Source organism: Marmota flaviventris, chromosome 9 (genome assembly GCF_047511675.1).
Source record: "Marmota flaviventris isolate mMarFla1 chromosome 9, mMarFla1.hap1, whole genome shotgun sequence".
Taxonomy (NCBI): Eukaryota; Metazoa; Chordata; class Mammalia; order Rodentia; family Sciuridae; genus Marmota; species Marmota flaviventris.
Window position 1 is genome coordinate 62,202,909 of NC_092506.1, and position 19,039 is coordinate 62,221,947.

Sequence of the window (19,039 nt, forward strand, 5' to 3'; positions counted from 1 at the left end):
GATTTTCTGACCTTTTGAAATATTCTAGTTGCCTTGGGAATCCTTTTACATATAAACAAAGAACCTTTCCTTTATTCCTTCTTTTTCCCTTTCCCTTCACTTTTCCTACTCTTCAGAGTATATGAACAACATGAAGATAGATTTGTATTTTTTCAGATTGTATTTATCTGAACTGGACAAGGACAACAACTCTTTGTCTTAGTCCATCTGTCCCTTTTGCAAGCCTACAGTCACAATCCTATGGAGCAGGGAGAACACAGGAGTTGAAAAGGGATAGCCCACCACTTACATCATAATGACCTTTTTTTTTTTTTGATGGTATTGGGGATTTGAACCCAGGGTCTTGTGCATGCGAGGCAAGGACTCTACCAACTGAGCTACATCTCCAGTTCCATATTATGACCTTTCATTAACTAGGTACCTTCTTCCTGTCTCTGTTTCTCATCTATGCAATGGGTTTAAGGATCCTTAGCCCCACAGAGGTAATGAGGGATTAAATTAAACCACACACCTGGAAAGATCTCATCTGACCCCCCCCAACACACACACAGCATTTGATAGTTTTTTTAAAAAATTAAATTAAATTAAATTTTATTTTATTGATACTGGGGATTGGACCCAAGGATGCTTTACCACTGAGTCACATCCACAGACCTTTGTATTTTATTTTTTGAAAAAAAGGAAAAAGAAGTTTTATTTTTTTGCTAGCAAAGCAAAAACACAGAGGATGTGAAACCGCCATCATAGAGGGGAACAGAGGGCCTTTAAAAAGTTATTTTTTATTTTGAGACAGGGTCTCTCTAAGTTGCATAGGACCTTACTAAGTTGCTGAGGTTCTGTTCAGATCTCTGAGTGGATAAGGCCCACTCACATTAGGTAGGGCAGTCTGTTTTTTTTTTTTTTAATTTATTTTTTAGGTGTAGATGGACACAACACAATGCCTTTATTTTTTTATGTGGTGCTGAGGATCGAACCCAGGTCTCGCCTGTGCTAGAGAGTGCTCTACTGCTGAGCCACAATCCCAGCCCCAAGGGCATCTGCTTTATTAAATCCACTGATTTAAATGTTAATCTCAGCTGGGTGCAGTGGCACAAGCATGAAATTCCAGCAGATGGAGAGGCTGAGGCAGGAGGACTTCAAGTTCAAAGCCAGCCTCAGCAATTTAGCAAGGCCCTTAGCGAGACCCTGTCTCTAAATAAAACATAAAAAAAGTCTGGGGACGTGGCTCAATGGTTAAGCACCCCTAGGTTCAATCACTGGTACCCCTCCAAAATTAGTCTCACCTCAAAATAACATCACAGTAACACCCAGAATGATGTTTCACCAACTACCTGGGCACACCCCATTAGTCAGGTTGACACATACAATTAACAATCATAGTCTCCTAGCAGATCTGCCACAGAGGGGAGAAGAGCTACCTTTGGGGAGAAGTAGATTTATATAAATTTCTCTCAGTGGCTCCTTAGAATTTCATCATAGGAAGTATTGATAAAATATTAGGATAGGGATTTTGGCAATAAACCAAATTAACCTATCATTGAAACCTCATTCATATTCATCTGCTTTTACACATTTCCTCGCCAATAACAATAATAAAAGCTAAGCAAAAGCAACAATTGTTCATTGTTAAACAATGTATTTCAAATTTGCATATTTATTATTTCACATAATGCTGACTTTACCTGTCATGCACTCCCTTTGTACACAGAGTTTATGTGTATATTGCTGTAACGTGAATTCCTAATTGCTCATTAATTTGCTTGTTTATGACTTGGCTTCCCCACTAATTCCTATGTGCTACTCAAGGTCAGGGGCCATTTAATACTTATTTTTGTGTTCCCAGGATTCTACCGAAGGGCTGGCATAAAGTATGTTATGCAAATGGTTGATTTACTGAGGGTTAAGTAAGTAAACGTGTGAAGTGATTTTATCTCATGTAAGAAGGGGTGTGTCAGAGATAAAACACTTCACAAAACCACACCGATTTTGAAACTCAGCTCTGTCTCAACTGTCCCGAGACAAGTCCCTTAACACCACCACCCGCCTCTCCCTTTATTTATTTATTTATTTTTTAATGTGGTGCTGAGGATCAAACCCAGGGCCTAGCACGTGCTTGACGAGCGCTCTACCGCTGAGCCACAACCCCAGCCCCAGCTCCCTTAACTTCTTGATGCATCGATATCTTTATAAGATGGAGTGATATTTCCCTAATAGGATTGTTGTGAGGAATAAAGTGATATACTGAGTATAAAGTATTGCACATGGTGGCCACTCGATAAAAGTTGCCAATTATAAGGCAACTGAATGTCAGGTTCACATTGGGTCAGTCAGCTCTGAAATCGAGGTCAGAAGTCAAGATTTCCCCGTCTTGTGCTAGACGCTGGAATGAATTAATCAGACGGGGTCTGAGTCCTTAAGGAACTCGATCAAATATGGGGCAGAGATGGTAACAAATAATAAATATATAGTTCAGCAGAGGAGATGCCAGAACTGTGTGCAAAACACCCGGCTAACACAGAGATGACAACTGATTCTGCCTGGAAAAACAGCGGTGGAGGTGACACAAGCTGTAGCTAGGAGTGGAGTCTGGGGCATTTCCCGACGTTGAGTCTCGGAAGCTGCCGGAACCAAGGTGCTGCGGTAGTGAAGTGATTCTCGGTGGGATATTGTTACCGGACCTGTTCAAGGCCGTTCCGTCAGCGTTTTCAGACGCAAAGGGGTCGCGACTGCTGGTGCGGATCTTCGGTCTACACTTTTAGAGGTCACAGCAGCAAAAGATGAACGGAACCCTGGGGAAGGTAACACAGATTCCAGGCAGGGCGCTGGGGAAAGAAGTAGAGAGAGCAGAGGTGGGGATGGAGGCTTGCAGACATCCGGGTATGAGACCTGAGGAGAAATAGGCCCTTCCCAGCAGTCTGTGCGGGCTCGCAGTCAAAGGGGATGTTCTGCTTCCTCGGCCTTGGGCTGCCTGGGCTGTACAGACCTACGCCACGCCCCTTCCACTTGCCACACTTGCCACTCCGTGCCTGGGAAGGGGAGAGCCCACAAAGAGAAAGCCGACACCGATATATGGTTACCCAAAATATTCTGACCTTGGGCAGGTCATTTTATTTTATTTTGCATTTAATCAACTTCCAGAATTCTTCTGCTGAAATTTTTTTTGTCTTGCTGAATTGGTTGGGATGTGAAGCTACCTGGTGATTAAGGGAAGAGTAATGATAAACTGCACTTTTTGTTTCAAAACTTTAAGTGGCTATTGCAGAATCGTTTGAGACTCCATTCTTAAAATTGCATTCCATTCCCCCCTTCCTCCATGTTGGGGATTCCACCTAGGGTACTCTTAACACAGAGCTACATCCCTAGCCTTGTTTTGCTTTATTTTTGAGAAAGGGTTTCACTAAGTAGCTGAGCCTGTCTTCGAATTTGCAGTCCTATCTCAGCCGCCTGAGTAGCTGTAGAGTTACTAGAATAACACATTCACCACTGGCTTGGCTTTGCCCATTTTTTTTTTTTTTTGAGAGAATTTTAATATTTATTTTTTAGTTTTCGGCGGACACAACATCTTTGTTTTGTATGTGGTGCTGAGGATCGAACCCAGGCCGCACGCATGCCAGGCGAGCGCGCTACCGCTTGAGCCACATCCCCAGCCCTTTGCTCATTCTTTTAACAGATTTAAGTTTCAATTGGGTGGGCTCTTTCAGTTGTATCATGCTGCTTAGATTAATGTGTTTGTTTTGAAATTTGCATTAAAAATTTAGGCATTAAGTTGTAGAGACTGTATCTCCGTAATACACAAGTCAGCATACTCATTGCTGTTCATGATCTATGTGTAGTTACCTAGGGGCTGCCCCTGAATGTCTCTAGATTTGAGTTTCTCTAGAGGCCCTCCCTTACTCAATTCTTTATGAACTGACTCACTTGTTCACCTCAGCCAATTTGTGAGAATTTGGCCAGATCTGATGTAAGTTTAATGTAAGATAATCAGAAAGTTTGAAAATTCCATTGTTACAGATGGTCACATTGGTGACTACTCTTCTGTTGTGTTTGCCTTGATTCTGTGGAATGCCTGCCTGATCATTTTTCAAGGAATACTATTTCCTTCCATTCTTTCCTCCAAAAGAGCCTAAGGAAATCTGCCCTTAAGGCCATAATCTAACAAATAACAAGGACTCCTCCAAGTCTAATTGATCCCTTCCGGACTCCTTTGTTACTTACTTTACTCTTTGCATTATTTTTCTTTCTTGGGAAGGATTTTCACTGTGTTGCTAAGGCTTGTCTCCAGCTGCAAGTGATCTTCATGCCTTAGTCTTTCAAGTATCTGGGACAATAGGAGAGGACCATTTTGCCTGGTTTTCATTATATTTCAAATGCTGAATTCCTGATTTAAAAAAAATTGGTTTTGTAGTTGTAAATGGACATAGGCCTTTATTTGTTTATTTTTATTCGGTTCTGAGAATGGAACCCAGTGCCTCACATGCTAGGCAAGCACTCAGCCACTGAGCTACAGACCCAACCATGAATTCCTGATTTTTAATCTTGTGATTCCTTCTTTCTTTGAGTATCCTCCTCCTTGGCACCACCTATTGGAATCTCCATTCTTCAAGACCCAGCTCACATTTCTTTTTTTCTATAAAACCTTTCTGACCATTCTGGCTCAAGTGCCCATTTTTTTCTGAACTCCTAGCTAGTATTATCTTTTGACACCTGATTGTGTGTGGTGTTGTTGATACTGATCTTGGGTACAGGTTCTTGTTCCCCAGTTTTAAAGAATAAACACCCCAGACCCAAGGCAAACATAGAGAGCAAGTTTTATTTGAGAAAGGGAGATAGAGACAGACTTTTCTGAAGAGAAGTGGGGCCTTCAAAACAAAAAGCCCATGGGACAGGATGAGACTTGCTTTCTAATAAATCACAGAATCCTCTCTTTAATTATTGTCTTTTTTTTTTCTCCCCCATGTCCTTGACCAAAGGCAGGAGCACTGAAGTTAACTGTTAGTAACCAATTGTTCTCTCTTTGACGACCAGATGTCATCCTCTTTCAACCCCCATCCTTTTATAACCTATGCTGACTTTCTGACCTTTGTCCGTGCCTCAGTTTACTGAGGAATGTGACACATCCTGTCCACTTAGACTAAGTGGGGCTGTAGGCAAATTGCTTTTGGGGTCAGCACCAGTGGGCCTATTTATTTATTTATTGGTGGTACCAGGAATTGAACTCAGGGGCACTCAACCACTGAGCCACATCCCCAGCCCTATTTTATATTTTATTTAGAGACAGGGTCTCATTGAGTTGCTTAGAGCCTTGCTTTTGCTGATGCTGCCTTTGAACTTGTGATCCTCCTGTCTCAGCTTCCTGAGCCACTGGGATTACAGGCATATGCCACAGTGACTGACTCAGTGGGCCCATTTTATAGAATTATTCTCTTATCCTTATGTTCCAGCCATTCTTATCTATCTGTCCCTTAACATTGTGACCATCCTTACTTCGGGCTATCTTAAAGTATTAGTTCATCCTTTACATTTATGGAAAAATCTCATGAGATTCACATCTGACCTGGGTTCTATCTTTTGCTAGCTATATGACCTTGGGCAGGTTATTTAACCTCTCTGTGCTTCAGTTTTCTATGAATTGCATATAGATAATGATGCCCATCACATAGAATTGTTGTCAAAATTTTAGAGGATAAAGTTAGTAGGAGTAGGTACTTTGTAAGGTGTGAAGGATAATGTAAGCAAGAATATTGATATTCTGTAGTTAATAAACTGCTATCAATTGCATGATCTTATTTCGTCTTCACAATTTTATGAGATAATCCTAGCAGACACAAGAGATAAGGAAACTCAAATCAGTGTGATTATAAAACTTGTGTTCTTAACTGCCAGAAGGGTCTATGCAGAGACAAGCTTTGATGAATCAAAGACCTAGGATTTAGAACAGAAACTGTGCAAATGCTAGAAAAAAACATAGGGTCAACACTTCAACATAATGGCACAGGTACAGACTTCCTTGATAAGACTCCTAAAGCTCAAGAAATAAAACCAAGAATCAACAAATGGGATGTCATAAAATTAAAAAGCTAATGGGTTGGAGTGGTAGCTTAGTGGTAGAGTGCTTGCCTAGCATGTGTGAGCACTGGGTTTGATTCTCAGCACTGCATATAAATAAATAAAGTTCCATGTTTTGAAAGAAGAAATACAAATAGCTAATAAATATATGAAAAAAATGTTCAACATCCTTAGCAATCAGGGAAATGCAAATCAAAACTACACCCAAAAAACTACAACAAGATTTCATCTCACGTCAGTTGGAATGGTGGTCATCAAGAATACAAATAATAATTGCTGGTGAGGATATGGGGGAAAGGCACATTTTTTTTTTTTTTTTGGTGGGATTGCAAATTGTTACAACCACTTTGGAAAGCAGTATGCAGATTCCTTTAAAGACTAAGCGTGAAACCGTTATATGACCTAGCTATCCTTGTTTTATCTAAAAACACTAAATCAGCATATTGTAGCGATACTTGTATAACAGTGTTTATAGCAGTGCAGTTCATAGTAGTCAAGTTATGGAATTAGCTTTGGTGCTCAACAGCAGATGAATGGGTAAAGAAAATGTGGCATATATATATAGTGGAGTTTTATTTAGCTATTAAGAAGAATGAAATGTCATTTAATGGTATATGGATGGAACTGGAGAACATCATAAGTGAGATAAGCCAGACTCAGGAATTCAGGAGTCAAATATTTTCTCTTATGTGGAAGAGGGGAGGGTGGAAAGGGAAAATAATTTCTAAAAAAGGATCTCATAGGGCTGGGGTTGTAACTCAGTGGTTGAGCACTTGCCTCGAATGCTTGAGGCACTGGGTTCAATCCTCAGCACCACATAAAAAAATAAATAGCTAAAACAAAGGATCTCAGAAAAATAGAAGGGAGACCAATAGAGTAGTGGAAGGGAATCAAGAGGGAGGGAGGAGGAAAGGACATGGGGAAGTATTGGAGTACGAAATCCACCAAATTATGTTATGCCCACGTATGAACATACTATAATGAGTTCCATACACACACACACACACACACACACACACATATATATACATATATATAACACAATAATATAATTATAACACACTAAAATAATGATAGACGGGAGATCAGTAGAGTGGAGCAAACTGATGAGGGAGGGACAAGGAAAGGGAAACGGAAGGTGCTAGAGAATGAGACTGATCAAATTGTTATATGTATGTATGAATATTGCCTAATGAATCCTGCTACTATGTATAATTATTATGTAGCAATAAAATATATAAAACATCAGACTTAGATCATCGACATAAACATGTTCAAGAAAAGTATAGCCAAAGGAAAAACAAGAAATAAAAGCCATTTTGAAAGAACTTAGGAAGAGAGAAGCTGGAAACAGTGATGATTGCCTCTAAATACTTGAGGTGCTCCTGTGAAAAATAAGCTTTGAACTTATTCTGTGTCATACCAGAGTGGGGAAGTAGGTTCAAACTATGGAAGTTATTGGGGAAGTTGGTTTGGGTTTTCTTTTTTTTTTTTAATTTTAATATTTATTTATTTTTTTTAGTTTTAGGCAGACACAACATCTTTGTTTGTATGTGGTGCTGAGGATCGAACCCGGGCCGCACGCATGCCAGGCAAGCGCGCTACCGCTTGAGCCACATCCCCAGCCCCTGGTTTGGGTTTTCTACATGTGACATCTGCAGATGTTTTAGTTCTGGTCCAGATAGGTTTAAGTAGCAGATGGATCATTATGGACAGAGGGGCTAGCCTTGTTCCTCTGTGTAAGACAGGTAGTGGTGGAAACTGATGATTATGAAAAGAACCTAAAGCTTCTGGATTTCTTTCTCTCTCTGTGTGTGATTGGGTTGTTTTGGTACTAGAGATCAAATTCATGAGTGCTTAACCACTGAGCAACATCCCCAGTCCTTTTAAAAAATATTTTATTTAGACACAGGGTCACGCTGAGTTGCTTAGGATCTTGCTAAGTTGCTGATGCTGGCTTTGATCTTGCAGTCCTCTTGCCTCAGCCCCTTGAGCTGCTTGGATTACAGGCTTATGCCACTGTGCCTGGCCCTTTTTATTTTATAATTTAATTTTATTTTTTAAAATTTGTTCTTTTTAGGTATATATGATAGCAGAGTGCATTTTTTACTATAATGCACACATAGAGTATAACTTCTCAGACTTTGTTTTTTAAATTTTTTTAGTTGTAGGTGTACACAATACCTTTATTTTATTTATTTTTATGTGGTGCTGAGGACCAAACCCAGTGCCTCACACAGGCTAGGTGAGCACTCTACCACTGAGCCACAATCCCAGCCCCTAACTTCTCATTCTTGTGGTTGTACATGATGTGGAGTTACTTATTTTTTATTTTGGGACAGGATCCTGCTAAATTGCTTAGGGCCTTGCTTAGTTGATGAGGCTGGCCTCTAACTTTCAATCCTCCTACTTCAGTCTCCCAAGACCCTGGGATTACAGGTGTGTACCATCTTTTTGTTTGTTTTGAGATGTTACTCAGGCTGGCCTCAAACTCCTGGTCTCAAGTGATTCTCCTTCCTCAGCTTCCTAAGTAGCTTGGACTATAGGTGTGCACCTCAGCTCAACTTGAAGCTTTTTCTGTGTGTGTATGTGTGTGTGTGTGTGTGTATTTTTTTTTAAGAGAGAGAGAGAGAGAGAGAGAGAGAGAGAGAATTCCAATATTTATTTTTTAGTTTTCGGCAGACACAACATCTTTCTTTGTATGTGGTGCTGAGGATGGAACCTGGGCTGCACGTATGCCAGGCGAGCGCGCTACTGCTTGAGCCACATCCCCAGTCCAGTGTGTGTGTATTTTTAACCATACTGGGGAATTGAGGTTGCTCTACCACTGAGCTACATCAACAACCCTTTTTCTTTTTTGAGGCAGGGTCTCACTAAGTTGCCCATGCTGACCTCAAATTTGTGATCCTTCTGGTTCAGCCTCCCAAGTAGCTGGGATTACAGGTGTGCACCAGTGGGCCCAGGTCAACTTGAAGCTTCTGATGAACCCCGACAGGGACTGTTGTTTTCAAGGATGGCTAAGATGCTGCCATTGTAAAAATTGGAATGCAGATCAAGATGTTGTTCAGGCCAGGGAAGAACATAAAAGCTTCATGAAATACCAGAACTTGCTAGAGGAAAGACTGTCAATTGCTGGGTCATCTAGAACACAATCATTTATCAGCTGTGTGTAGTAGGCATATTAATTTGCCTTTCTGAGCTTTGATTTCCTCACTATAAATAAGGGTAGAAATATTTACTTCCCTGAATGGTTGTGAGGATTAAATAAGAGGATGTTTGGCATCAGGTCCTCAACAAATGGTAGGATTATTGAGGCTATTATTATTAACATGAATTTTACTAGTGTGAGTTGATGTCACTGTTTTGGGAGGCAGTGTGGCAGAATGAAAGACATGGACTTTGGATTTAGGCAGATCTGGTTTTAAAGTCCTGGCACCTCTTACCAACCCTATGACTTTGGGCAACTTACCTTTATTTTTTTCTCCTTAATAGAAGCAGTTGTTAGTTGCCTCAATCAGAAGGTTGGCATAAAGATTAATTTAAATAGTATGTATTAAGTGCTTAGACAAAGGATGTCGTCAATAGATGGCATTTAAAATCATATTAAAACACAAATATATTCTGTTAATATTCATAAAACATCTCTCATTTGCTTGCCCAGAGGACCCCTGAACCACTGTATTCATGACACCCTGTAGGCTCTAGTGTTTGAAGATACCCACATGCTATAGATTTTGTCCTGTGACTTTGGTTTTTTGGTAGCTGTGCAGTCCTTTCTTGGTTCCTGGCTGCAGAGCTCATGGTACAACTATTTTTGTAACCCACTGTGGCAGCTGTGTCCTCGTTCATTCATTCACTGGCATCACAAAACCTCTTCTTCCACTTGCTGAGCCAGAGCTGCTCTTCATCTGCTGATTGTGGGGAGGGAGTATTTGTGGATTCAGTCTCAAAATAGATTACTTTTGTCCTAATAAATAATGCCAAGCATAGCAGAGGGAAGGAAGCACATTTCCCAGAGCTGAAGAGTTCACACCACAATTTGAATGTCTTCCAGAAAGTTGTCAACTGTTTAAGTCTAGCTTTTAGATAATTATATCCTTAGCTAGAGACTCAGAAATCTGAACAGTTAAAATGAGGAGAAAGCAGACTCATCTGGCTCTTTCTATACAGTGCCTCTTCAGTATAAAATGACCCATTTAAAATATATATTCAGTTCACTCTGATTTCTATTCTGTTTGTCATGGTCTTGGACCTGAAGGGACTTTTGAGTTATCTGTTGTCACTTTGAAGTGTGGCCTGTAATGGGGCAGCCACCTGAGCTCTCTAGGGGCTTTCCAGGGGTTATGCTTCTTAATAGGAGGTAAAAATATTGCACACACACTTGAAAAGTCTTTGATCTGTCATTTAATTGTGCTTTTTTGGATCATCTGTGCTTTTTGCCTTTCATTCTATCTGTTCATGTCCTTCCCAATTCTAATGGCCTCACGTTCACTGACTTTTCTTAAGTTTGATCTTTTGCCCTTATGATTTCTTAAGTATCACCCCTTCATTTGTTTGAGAGATGGTATAAAATAGAGGAGAAATTATGGACTTTGGAGTCAGAGAAACTGATAATCCTACATAGGTTTGATAGGAAATTACTTGAGTAAATTACTTAATCTCACTTTCCTCCACTAGAAAATGGAGACAGTAATATTTCTTTTAAGGTTGTTATGATTCAGAGATAGAGTTAGGAACAAAATAGATATTGGTGCTTAGTAAATAGTAGCAATGATTATTATTCATTTACTACTTTCTAATTATCTCTTTACCAAAACAAACTTTGATTGAGTGTGCACCATTGCCTGAGAGGTGACCCTTGCCTGTGGGTGTCTCTTAGTGTAGCATAGAGATCCTTGGGTGAAGTTAAGAGTTTCAGTGAATTTCTTGAAGTAATATGGGAACTTTTTATATAACCATGCTATAGGCATTTGTCTAGGAAGAAGGTTCATGATTTTGAGCAGATCCTTAGCTATGTCTATAACACTGCAAAAACTAAGAACTTCTGCTATCTCCACCTGGATATTCTGCCATGTGTGCTCATTGTTCATGACATCTATTTTTTTCCTCTTAATTTAAAAAAAAATGTTCTAATTAATTATAGATGACAGTAGAATGCATTTTGACAGATTGTACACAAATGGAGCACAACTTCTCATTCCTCCAGCTGTACATGGTGCAGAGTCACACACACATACACACATATATATATAGGGTAATAATGTCCATCTCATTCCACCGTCCTTCCCACTCCACACCCACTCCCCTCCCTTCACTCCCCTCTCCCAACCAAAGTTCCTTCATTCTTTCCTCCCCGCCCCCCCCCCCCATTATGGACCAGCATTCACTTATCAGAGAAAACATTTGGTCTTCGTTTTTTTGGGATTGGCTTATTGCACTTAGAATGATATTCTCCAACTCCATCCATTTACCTGCATATGCCATAATTTCATTCTTCTTTAAAGCTGAGTAATATTCCATTGTGTATATATACCACATTTTCTTTATCCATTCATTTGTTGAAGGGCATCTAGATTGGTTCCATAGTTTAGGTATTGTGAGTTGAGCTGCTATAAACATTGATGTGGCCATGTCACTATAGTATGATTTTAAGTCCTTTGGTTATAAACTGAGGAGTGGGATAACTGGGCATGTCACCTATTTTGACTACACGGAAAATAGGTGGTATTGCTTCACTCTTTAAAACAAGGGTATCATTTCATTCCTCCAAAAAGAAACCCTTTACCCTTTAGTTGTCATCCCATCTCCCATACTCTCTAGCCATAGACAATTGTTTATATACAACTTTTCTTTATAAATTTGCCTCATCTGATGTTTCATAGAAATGCAATTATACACTATTTGGTCCTTAGTGATTGGCTCTTTTTGTTTAGTTTTTTTCTTCTTTTTGGTACTGGAGATTGAACCTAGGGATGCTTTACTACTGAGCTACATCCCCAGCCCTTTTTATTTTTTTATTTTGAGACAGAGTCTCACTAAATTCCTGAGGGCCTCACTAAGTTGCTGAGGCTGGCCTCAAACATGCACTTTTCCTGTCTCAGTCTCTCTACCCTCTGGGATTACAGACATGTGCCACTATGCCCCACTTCTCATTTAATATGTTTTCAAAGTTCATTCATGTTGTTAACATTTTGTTTTTATATTCTTTTTAAAATTGAGCACAGTAGGGTTGGGGTTGTAGCTCAGTGGCAGAGCACTTGCCTGGCACATGTGAGGCACTGGTTCGATCCTCAGCACCACATAAAAATAAACAAATAAAATAAAGGTATTGTGTCCATCTACAACTAAAAAAAAAAAAAAAAAGAAAGAAAAACTTAGCACAATAGTTGACACATAAAAGCCTTTTAAAAACAGACTTTATTTTAGAATAGTTTTTAATTACAGAAAAGCTGCAACAATTGTAAAGTTCATATATAACGCACATCCTCTATTATTAATATTTTACATTAGTAGGATACATTTTTAATGATTAATGAACCAATATTGATATATTATTATTAACTAAAGTCCGTGCTTTATTCAGATTTCCTAAGTTGAAAATTATCTTTTTCTGGTCCAGGATCCCATCTAGAATATTATATGTAGTCATCATGTTTCCTTAGGTTCCACTTGACTAGAAAAATTTCTCAGATTTTTCATTTTTGCATAATGAGCTTTTCACACATACATGTTGAACGAATTATTTCTCCTAGTGGGCAGAATTTTCTCTTTATTCTATGGGACCTTAAGGATAGACATTTAGTATTTGTTATCTAGTTCATAAAAAGACCCTCGTATATGTTAAATATTGCTTTTGTAAAGATACTACTGATCCAGGTGTGGTGGGACATGCTTGTAATCCCAATAGCTCAGGAGGTTGAAACAGGAGGATCACAAGTTTGAGGCCAGTCTTAGCAATTTAGGCCCTCAGCAACTTAATGAGACTCTGTCTCAAAGTGAAAAACAAAAAGGGCTAGGGGCTGGGCATAATGGCTCATGCCTGTAATCCCAGTAACTTGAGAGCAGGAGGATTGCAGGTTTGAAGCCAACTTCAATTTAGCGAGGCTATAAACAATCTAATGAGACTCTGTCTCAAAATATAAAATAAAAAGGGCTGGGGATGTGGCTTAGTGGTTAAGCAACCTTGAATTGAATCACTGGCACCAAAAAAAAAAAAAAAAAAACCCAAAAAAACGGTGGGGAAGGGCTGGGGAGATGTAGCTCAGTGGTAGAGTGTCCCAGGTTCAATTCCCCAGTACCAAAAAAGGATACTTCTGATCTTCCAAATGAGTGCTAGCTGGGCAGGATGAGTTTCTTTTTTGTGTGTGTGTGTGTGTGTGTATGATGGGGATGGAAGTCAGGGCCTTTGTGCATACTAGGCAAGCTTTCTACCACTGAGTCATTTCTCCAGGCTCCAGAGTGAGATTTAAATAAAGGAGGAAAGCTGTTACTACTGTCACCTCTCAGTATTGTTATTATTATAATTATTTTTGAAAGAGACAATGTGCTGTAATAGAGGCGTAGCCTTTGGAATGAGAGTCCTCTTAGCCTCTTTATCAACCATAATTTTTTTGGAATATAATCTTTCTAGACCTCAATTGCCTCATTTATAAAATTGTCTTGTAGTGTTCGAGAATTAAAGATTTTTAAAAGCCCCTCTTTATTATGGTAGATGCATAATAGGTGTTGGTTGATATTAGAAAAACATGGATCAAATTGGAGAGGGGAAACAGGATGGGAAAGCAAAGGGGAGAGGACTTTTGTTTTTTAGCATTTAGGAAAGATGATTACTTTGGTTGCTTGCATGTTTGGCATTAACTGTAGGCTACCTTCTTTGCTAGGTAAGAAACTTTGGATACTATGTTTTGGTTTGTGTACTGGGGGTTTCCAGCCTCTTTGCAAAGAGGTACTTGAAGTCCTGTGCAAGGTTGATTGTCCTAACATGGCTGTTTTGCTGTAGGTGCTGTGCCTGCGGAACAATACCATTTTTAAGCAAGGCTTTTCCCACTTGAGGTAAGGATATTAGTAACAAATATAGCTAACAGTAGCATTCATAGTTCACATAGCATTTTTCTTTCCTCATGTCTGCTTCTATGACTACTAAGCATCTTTAATCCCCTACCATCTTACTTCTTCCCCATTCTCAGTTAAAGACAGTTCCAGTCATCTGATTGCAATCCTTGTCACTGTTATTTCTCTTATTTTATACCCAATTCTTCAACAAAACTTGTTGAAGACTTTTTTTGTGTGTATGTGTGTTGAACCCAGGGGCTCTCTACATATCCCCAGCCCTTACAAAAATGTTTTGTTTTGTTTTTTTCTGAATTGCTGAGGCTGGCTTCAGACTTGTAATTTTCCTGCCTTCAGATTCCTAGGTTTACAGGCATATGGCATGGTGCCCAGCTAAATCAAGCCATTTCTGACCTCCAGTTTTTAGCCTAATGCTTTCTGTTTTGCTAAACCATTGGGGAGCAGCTCTTCATCTTCACTTCACTTTTGCTACCATCACTCTTCTTTCTAACTGATCTTCCTGTGTTTACTTTTAACTTCTCTCCTTCACACTAAAATCAAAGTGATTCTTTCAAAACCAAGTTAGTTTACATTACCACTCTTCAGCTCAAAATTCTCCAGTGGTATTTCCTCTTACTCAAAATAAAATCTACAATCCTTACCATTGCCCATAGGCCTTATGTAATCTGCTCCCTCATTTTATGCTAGTTATTCAGCTTTGCCACACTGGTGCCTTCCTATTCCTGGATGATCTAAGCACTTTCCCACCCCAGATTTTTGCAGATTCTTTCTTTTGATATCCATATGACTCACCCTCTGACTTTATTTAGATTTGTGCCTGAACATCATCTCATCAGAGAAGTCTTCTGTTACACTGTATGTAAAATACCTCTCTCAGTCTCTTATCCCTTTACCTTGCTTTATTTTTCTTAATGGCAGATATTACTCTTTAATGTATTCTACACATATAATTTTTTAAAAACTCTCTGTACCCTTCCCCTGAATATAAACATCATTGGGATAAAGTCTTCATTAGTTTTGTTATTGCCTAATTCTTAAGACCTGGAATGAAGTCTGGTAGTGAACATTTAACAAATATTTGTTAAATGTTCACCTGGTAAAAGGAGTGATAGTATCTGAATTTTTTACATGAATAAATTGAGGTCCAGAGAAGTCAATCTCTTGCTCTAAGATGACATAGCTAATATGAGTCAGAATTAGGGTTCAAACCCAAATTGTTGTTTTACTGAACTGCTTATAGAGTACATCCTCCCCATTGTTTTTCTCAAATGAACTGCATTTGGTAGTTTATTCAGCAGCTAATTATCAAGTGTCTTATGAGTAGTAGGCACAGGATATAAAACAATGAATTGCTTGTCTTTCTGGACATTCGCAAGACTTGATGATTTTAAGAGTCCTCACATTTTATTTGAATCCTTTTTCTTATTTCTTTTCTGTCTCAATCTGTTTTTTCATCATTAGTCATTCAGCTACTATTTGATAAGCGCTTACTAAGGCCATGCTGGTCACTTTACATGTTACATCTAACTTTCTCAAAAACACTAACAGGACAGATAACTTTCTCATTTCACAATAGAGGAAACTGACTCAGAGCTTAAGATAAATTTTCAGTCCCATGAGGTTGTACTATTATTATTTATATTGTGAAGAAAAGATAATTGAGTTACAGTGATATTAAACAACTTGCCTAAGGTCTCAGTTTGGGAATGGTTGAGTCAGCATGCAGTCACAGATTTGCTTTTCTTCAATTTATACCATAATTTAGTTTTAAAACTCCTAGGATGGATGCTGGGGATATAGCTCAGTTGGTGGAGTGCTTGCCTCGCATACACAAGACCCTGGGTTCAATCCCCAGCACCACAAGACAGACAAACAAGCAAAAAAACTCCTAGGAGGTGGTGGAACCAAAATACTCCAGTTACCTAGTCAGCCAATCACAGCCAAATTATTTTCTTTTCTATAGTCTGGCTTCAGCTGTCATTACTTTTTTTTTTTTTTTTTGCAGTATTAGGGATTACCACTGTACTACATCCTCACCCTTTTTTACTTTGAGACAGGGTTTCCCTAAATTGCTGAATTGCCTGAGCTGCTCTCAAGCTTGCTGTCCTCTAACCTCAGACTCTCAAGTAGTTGGGATCAAAGGTGTATGCAACCACACCCTCCCTCAGCCTGTTTTAATAATGGGCTATGGCAAGAACCACCTCACTTGTTCTCTTTGACTCAGTCTTACTTCTTCCTATTCTATCACTCATCTGCTTCCTATTCCAAATTCAAGCTCGATATCATTCCTGTGCTTAAAATCTGCAAGAGCATCCCATTGCCTATAGAGAGTAAAGACCAAACTCCTTAGCATAGCATATGGAGTTCTTCATAACCTGGCCTCTGAATACCTCTCCAATTTTATCTTTTCACCCTGCCTCCTTCCCTACTGCTTAAATTCCATTCATATCCTGCTGCTTGCTGTTCCCCAAACATACCCTTTCATATTTTTGCCTAGAATGCTTTTCTTGCAATGCTAAATAATTGACAACAGTTCTTTTTTGGGTGGGGGGTACCAGAGATTGAACTCAGGTGTACTCAACCACTGAGCCACATCCCCAGCCCTATTTTGTATTTTATTTAGAGACAGGTTCTCGCTGAGTTGCTAGCGCCTCACCTTTTGCTGAGGCTGGCTTTGAACTTGCGATCTTCCTGCCTCAGCCTCCCCAGCTGCTGGGATTATAGGCATGCATCACTGCGCCCGGTGACAACAGTTCCTTTTTATTTACTTAATTATTTCTGTGCTGGGGATTAAATCTAGGGCCTTGCGCATGGTAGGCAAGTGATCTACTATTCCTCCAGCCCATAGTTCCTTATTTTTGTTTTATTTTGGCTTTTTGGTAGTGGGGATTGAACCCAGGGGTGCTAAACCACTGAGCTACATCCCCAGACCTTTCATTTTTTTGAAATAGAAACTTGCTAAATTGCTGAGGCTGCCCTTGAACTTGGGATCTTCCTGCCTTAGACTCACTGGGATTACAGGCCTGTGCCACTCCACTCAAACATAGTTCCTCATTTTTAAAAACTCAATTCAAATAGTTCTGCCTCCCTGGTAGAAGTGACCATACTTTGCTTTGTGTGTCCTATTGAATCTTTTTTTTTTTTTTTTTCTTCAGTGCTAGGGATTGAGTCCAGAGTCTTGTGCATACTAGGCAAGCACTCTACCAGTGAGCCACATCTCTAGTCCTTGTACTGAATCTTGTCCATGTTTCTGTTCTGGATCAGTACTATATTTGCATTTATGTCCATACATCATTCCCACGTACACAGAGATATCTTACTTATATTTGCATCCTTAGGAGCTGCCACTTTGGCATATAATGATAGAAGCATAATAATGTTTGTAGAAAGAGGGAATAAGGAAATATCTAGCATTGGCATATCCTGAGGAGCATAGAAGTTTTGGTAACTTTACAAATAAATGTGGATACCTAATTGGATTAAACATACTTTCTCCTTCTCTTTAGATTCAGAGCTTTGGGAGAGAATCCCATTTATTCTGCAGGTAAGTGGTTATTTCCTTGTATGGTCTGCCTACTTTAAGTGACCTTCTATTCTAGCATTCTATAATAATTTTGCCTAGAAGGATGCCTACCACATATTTGAGAATAGTAGCAGAGACCAAGTCCCACCCCTTGCATAGAATGAACCATGAGGGAAAACCTGAAGTAGTGGTTAAGAGTGAGTGTGCTGTAGTAAGTTTGTATTCCACCTGTACCACTTACTAATTCTGTGATCTTTGGCTTCTTCTCTGTAGCTTGTTTCCACATTAAAAAAAAAAAAAAATGGGGATGACTCTAGAAAAAACTGCAGTGAACTATTTGAAGATTCAATGAAATAAAATGCATAATAATAATAGCATCTAACTTTTTAAAGTGTTCAAAAAAAGTTAGCTTCTGTTGTTACTGTTAATAATGTTACTGTTTCAGACCTATCTTTGAGGCCCACAATCTACCAGATAAGGTTTTTCTTACAATATTTTATCTAGAACTAATGTCCATTTAATCTGATTGATTCAACTAACTTCTTTTTTTGTCTTTCTTGTGGTGCTAGAGATCAAACCCAGGGCAGGACCTCATGCTAGGCAAGTGCTCTACCATTTTAAACTACATCTCCAGCCCAATTCAACGAATTTCTTTTCTTTTTCTTTCTTTCTTTCTTTTTTTTTTTTTTTGCCATGCTGTTGATTGAACTCAGGGTCTCATGCATACCAGGCAAGCACTCTATCACAGCCATATTCCCAGCTCCGCTAATTTCATTCTCTGTGTCAACCCAATTACTTTCCATTTTTACTGTGTAGCATGTGGCAAATTTTAAAGCAATTGTTAGAGTCTAATGCTATCCGTCATGTGACTGAATAGTATTAGAGATAAAGGTATGTGTAAGTGAGGAAGGGAACTAACTGACTCAGTGCCTGCTAGGCAAGACAGTGTAAGAGGCTTTACATATGTTAATTATTTTATTTTATTTTTTTTAGTTATTCGTGGGCACAATATCTTTATTTTGTTTATTTATTTTTTTATATAGTGCTGAGGATCGAACCCAGGGTCTCACATGTGTGAGGCGAGTGCTGTACTGCTGAGCCACAACCCCAGCCCATGTTAATTATTTTAAAGGATAGTAACAATGTGTTAGGAACCACCACTGCTACTAGACCCAAAGCCCAGTATCTCAAAATACGGGTTTTATTTATTCATTCTCTCAGTAAACATATATTGTACCAAGGTGTTTGTTAGGTGGTAGGGATACAAAATTAAGAAGATATGGGCTGGGGTTGGGCATGGTGATGCATCCCTGTAATTCTGTGACTCTGCAAGCTGAGGCAGAAGAATCACAAGTTTGAGGCCAGCCTCAGCAACTTAGT

At 39.2% G+C, this 19,039-nt stretch overlaps 1 protein-coding gene across 1 annotated transcript in view; it reads left to right on the plus strand.

Annotated features, from left to right (window-relative positions):
• The first annotated feature begins 2,390 nt into the window (after positions 1–2,390).
• The window catches only part of Mrpl48 (mitochondrial ribosomal protein L48), a 55,468-nt gene continuing 38,819 nt past the window's right edge, over positions 2,391–19,039 (plus strand). Inside the window, exons 1-3 of the mRNA XM_027942722.2 lie at positions 2,391–2,798; positions 14,066–14,118; positions 17,643–17,680. Of these exons, the coding sequence (XP_027798523.1) occupies positions 2,778–2,798; positions 14,066–14,118; positions 17,643–17,680 (112 nt within the window). The 5' untranslated portion in view covers positions 2,391–2,777. The remainder of the gene's footprint in view (positions 2,799–14,065; positions 14,119–17,642; positions 17,681–19,039) is intronic.